The 4230-nt window shown below is 56.5% G+C and overlaps 2 protein-coding genes across 2 annotated transcripts; one reads left to right on the top strand and one right to left on the bottom strand.

Annotated features, from left to right (window-relative positions):
- Nucleotides 1–128: 128 nt before the first annotated feature.
- GUITHDRAFT_155631 (hypothetical protein) lies at nt 129–1126 on the top strand. Its single transcript, XM_005821878.1, has one exon. It carries the CDS (start codon nt 258–260, stop codon nt 1062–1064), a length of 807 nt encoding a protein of 268 aa, XP_005821935.1. The 5' UTR covers nt 129–257; the 3' UTR covers nt 1065–1126.
- Nucleotides 1127–1191: 65 nt separating this feature from the next.
- GUITHDRAFT_118885 (hypothetical protein) lies at nt 1192–2187 on the bottom strand (the record flags this gene model as incomplete). The annotated part of the gene is made up of 1 exon (XM_005821877.1): nt 1192–2187. The coding sequence occupies one exon, from the start codon at nt 2185–2187 to the stop codon at nt 1192–1194; it is 996 nt and encodes a 331-aa protein (XP_005821934.1).
- Between the last annotated feature and the right edge of the window lie 2043 nt (nt 2188–4230).

Here is a 4230-nt window from a genome sequence, read left to right as displayed (position 1 = left end):
GGTACGAGTAGAGTAGAGTAGAGTAGAGTGTAGTGCGAGCGCGAGCGGGAGTGAGAGAGGGCGTGGGGGGGGGGGCGAGCGGGGTGTAGTAAACATTGTTGTTATTTAACAGGAAGGTCGACAAGCCCGAACATCGCAAAGGACTTGAGAGCGCAAGAACAAACACAAGACAGAAAGATACAAGACAGAAGGAACTTTTGATAATTCCCTTGCTGAAAGTGTTGTGTCGACGAGAGAGTAAGCAGCAACTGCATATTATGGCGAACATGCGCGAAGTAGAGGATATATCGGAGATGTACAACAAGAAGCTTTCTATTGGCCAGGACGATGCTGTGCATGCTGGCATGGAGCCCATGAACACAAACAACAAACATGCTCATTCAGAGGATGTAAATTCGCGCTCTGGCGACAAAGCTGCTGCAAGGGGCTATCGCGCCAGCAGAAGCTGCGCTGCCTGCAAGAGGCGCCTAGGAGGTCCGAAATGGATGATTCAGAATCTTTTTTCCATCTTGAAAGGGGAGAATACCTCGAGGAGGGTGAACATCGCCAAGTTGCTGCCAAGCCATCTTGTGGAGAAGCGAGGACGGCTGGTCATCGAGTCAGCCGAGCCTTTCTTCATCATCAGCATCGACGGACTGGCGTCTGCGCTCTTGAACAGAACGTCCTCTGGCATCACAGGACGCATGCTCAGAACGATCGAATGGGAGGGTGATGGACGCAAGATTCTGCATGAAGCTGCTATCATGGCTCAGCGGACCGCAGACAAGGTGCTCCTCACACTACCCCGGCCAGGGAAGCAGGAATCGCTCATTGTTGTCCTTCAAAAGATTACCGAGGGCGATCAGAATCGTTTGGAGGTGCTGATGTTTCCGACGGACTGTGAGCTGCCAAGTTTTGGCCCAGTCCAGGAGAGGGCATCCAAGATTGAGAGCCCAGATACCGAACTTTGCATTTCGGATGAGGAGATGATCGATTCGCAGAGCTGCGATGAAGAGGACTTTGGATATGAGACAGAACTGACTCAAGAGGCTGCGCAGTCGTGTAAAGTATGTAAATCCAGATGATCTTTTGCTAGTTTTAGGTTTTTCCCTCGCCTCGATTCACAATAAACTACTCACATTCTCAATCACTCGAAACCATGTTTGTTACAAAACACAAATCCTCTTTCGTTCTCCCAATAGCTCGCAGCTATCACTTCGATGATTCGAGCAACTTTTCGATCTCTGCCATCGTGACTGCATCGATTTTCCGCTTCCCCAGGTCTAACCTCCGTTGGTGCCTTCGTTGCCCGGGCATTCCAAAACTCTCCATCTCCTCAAGGTGCTTCAGAAATCTTTCCGCGGCCTCCGCACTCTCCTTGGATCCTGAGATGATATCCAACGACATGGCAACAATCAGCTCGCCTCCGAGGGGAGGACCTCCGTCCTGGTTGTCTTCCCTGGCCGTCTCGTAGCTCGTGGTCTCCCCGATCAGAGGCCCTGCCAGGAGCTCCACTGCCATGGCGAGGTGCGATCCCTTGTATCCTCCGAAGGGGAGGAGGCAACCCTTGAGAATCTCCGACGGATCCTTGCTCACCTTTCCCTCCCCATCCAACCCCGTCCCTTCTGGCACCTCCTCCCCCATGCGCGCTTTCAAGGACAAGTCGCCGAGGGAGGAGGATGAAGTCGCCATGTCGAACACCAGAGGAGGCCGGAGGGGTCGAGGCCACGCGAAAGAGACAGGGTTCGTCCCGAAGAACGCATGGCGAGTGCCATGGGGCGCGACGGTCGGCAGGTAGGACGTGCACGCAAAGGCTACCAGCCCCGCATCCGCAATGGCCTCCGTTTCCGGCCATAGCGCCGCCCAATGCGCGATCCTCCGGGCGGCGAAGATGCAAACCCCGTGCTGGCGAGCTACCTGGATGACTTGCTCGAGGTATCGACGGTGAACGAGAGAGACGAAGGAGCGATCTCCCTCACACCTCATCACCGTATCGTTGACTCGGGTCAGCGACGGGTCCGCATCTCCGCGGACTTTTCCGCTTCGGAGGGACCTGATGTATCCTGGAACTCGGTACATCCCATGGGAACTGGCTCCGTCCCTCTCAGCATTCCTGACGCAGTCAGCAACACTGTCCGCATGCTCCGGGCTGGCGCCTTCCCGGATCAAGACGGAGCGAGTGAGATTGTGGATCTCGCTCAAGCTCATCTCGACGTGTCGCTCTGAAGAAATGCTCCTCATCTGCTGTTGAGAGAGTGAAGTGCGAGGATAGGTATGCATCAGTCGAAGACGAGGGGCTGAAGATACATCAATGCGCTGTACCAGTGATGCTAGTCTCCATCCCTTGAGCATCACGTACAAAACGATGCCTCAGCTGAGCTCCTATCCACCTCTATGCACTCCTCTCCTCTCCTCTCCTCTCCTCTCCTCTCCTCTCCTCTCCTCTCCACTCCACTCCACTCCTCTCCTCTCCTCTCCTCTCCTCTCCTCTGCTCTCCTCTCCTCTCCTCTCTTCTCCTCTCCACTCCTCTCTTCTCCTCTCCTCTCCTCTCCTCTCTTCCCTCCTCTCTACCTCTCTTCACTCCTTTTCGTATCTCATCTCCTACACGCACGCTTGGTCTCCTCCATAGGATTTCCCACGATACGGCCACACCCCTGTACCCCAGGTGGGGTGGGGTTATATTGCACAGTACCCCCTTAATCAAGTCTCAAAGTGAGATAATAGAGGGGTACATGTCGTCTAGCGAGGGGTAGGGGTAGTCCTTCCTCCACTTGGCTGACAATCTGTCGGGAGGTGGGGAGGAAAGAATAGAAGCAGGAGGAAGAGGAGCAGGGAGAGAAGGAGGAGCAGCAGCAGCAGCAGGAGGAGGAGGAGCAGCAGCAGCAGGAGCAGGAACATCAGCAGGAGGAGCAGGAGCAGGAGAAGGAGAAGGTAGGGGAGCAGGAGGATCAGGAGCAGGAGCAGGAGCAAGAGGAGCAGGAGAAGGTAGGGGATCAGGAGGATCAGGAGGAGGAGAGTGAAGGAGGAGCAACCTAACTGACTGGATGCACGATAGCAACGAGAAGGAGCTCTTGGGTTCTGCAGGGCAAGTGTGACTTGGATCTTCAAGTAGGAGGCAGGGAACAGCGCTAGCACGAACATCAGGAGGAGAACTGAACGACGATCCGGCTGTTTCTTATCTCAACCAGCATCAGGTCCTTGCTGCTGCTCGCTCTGCTCTTCGCGCTCGGGGTCGAGGCGACGAAGGCTGGCATTGGAGGGCTGACGCCTACAGTTGTTCCCACCATGGACCTGGAAGCATGGACGCAGAAGCAGCTCGAGCTGGTGGACATGGAGCGCATGGCAGAGGAGGCGCAGACCGCAGACGAGCAGGAGACTCTGAGCCTGAAGCAGCTGGAGGAGAGGGGGGTGGTGATCGGTTCCCTGGTCCTGACGGAACGGAAGCATGGCCTGGGAGGGCGGACCCTGGTCACCCTGTGCCGCAGCAAGGCGCTAGGAGGGAAGAAGAACGATAAGGGCAAGACAGAGAGCAGCGGCTCGGAGCCGCTCCTTCCTGCTCACTGCTTCGGAGGAGGGGATATCGTCGCCCTGCGCAAGGCGAACGTGGCGCACGTGCCTTCCTCGTCCTCCAAGGAGCAGGAGCTGCGCGGGCTGGTCTATCGCGTGATGGAGAATAAGATCGTCGTCGCCCTAGACTCCGGTGATACCATGATCCCTATGAAAGAGCAGCAGCAGCAGCAGCAGCAGCAGCAGCAGCAGCAGGAGAAGGATAATGATGATGAATCGGTTAGAAGAAGTAGGGAGGTTGAGGGAAGCGAAAAGCAAGTAGCGTGAAGAAGGAGCAGGAACTCAGCAGGAGCAGGAGCAGGATCGGGAGGAAGAGGATAGAGAAGGAGGGAGGGAAAGTGAGGGAGAGGGAGGAAGAGGATAGAGAAGGAGGGAGGGAAAGTGAGGGAGAGAGAGGGAGAGGGAGAGAGGGAGGGAGAGGCCGATGCTCCAGCGGGGGCTCTGCCCGCCTGCAACCTCAGCGCTAGGACAACTGCGTCCCTCGCTGGCAAGCTCCCGCCCCGGCCTATGCTTGTCGGCACCACTCCTACAAACTATTCAACCGCTCAGCCCGACGGGCGCGTGTCTGCTTCTCGGCTACGCTGATCACCGCATCGTGTCCCGCATTCCCACTTCTCACCCATGAAATTTTCCACGCCGGCTTTGCCTTGGTCTGCTCGCCCTGTCGGTGCTGGCCTCATTCG

The sequence above is a fragment of the Guillardia theta genome (assembly GCF_000315625.1).
Source record: "Guillardia theta CCMP2712 unplaced genomic scaffold GUITHscaffold_136, whole genome shotgun sequence".
Classification (NCBI taxonomy): Eukaryota; class Cryptophyceae; order Pyrenomonadales; family Geminigeraceae; genus Guillardia; species Guillardia theta.
The sequence above is the reverse complement of the archived record's forward strand: the minus strand, read 5'-3'. Positions and strand labels throughout refer to the sequence as shown.

Bases quoted from the DNA above. Each gene is read 5' to 3' on its own strand.
- GUITHDRAFT_155631 (XM_005821878.1), top strand. From the start codon at position 258: ATGGCGAACATGCGCGAAGTAGAGGATATATCGGAGATGTACAACAAG.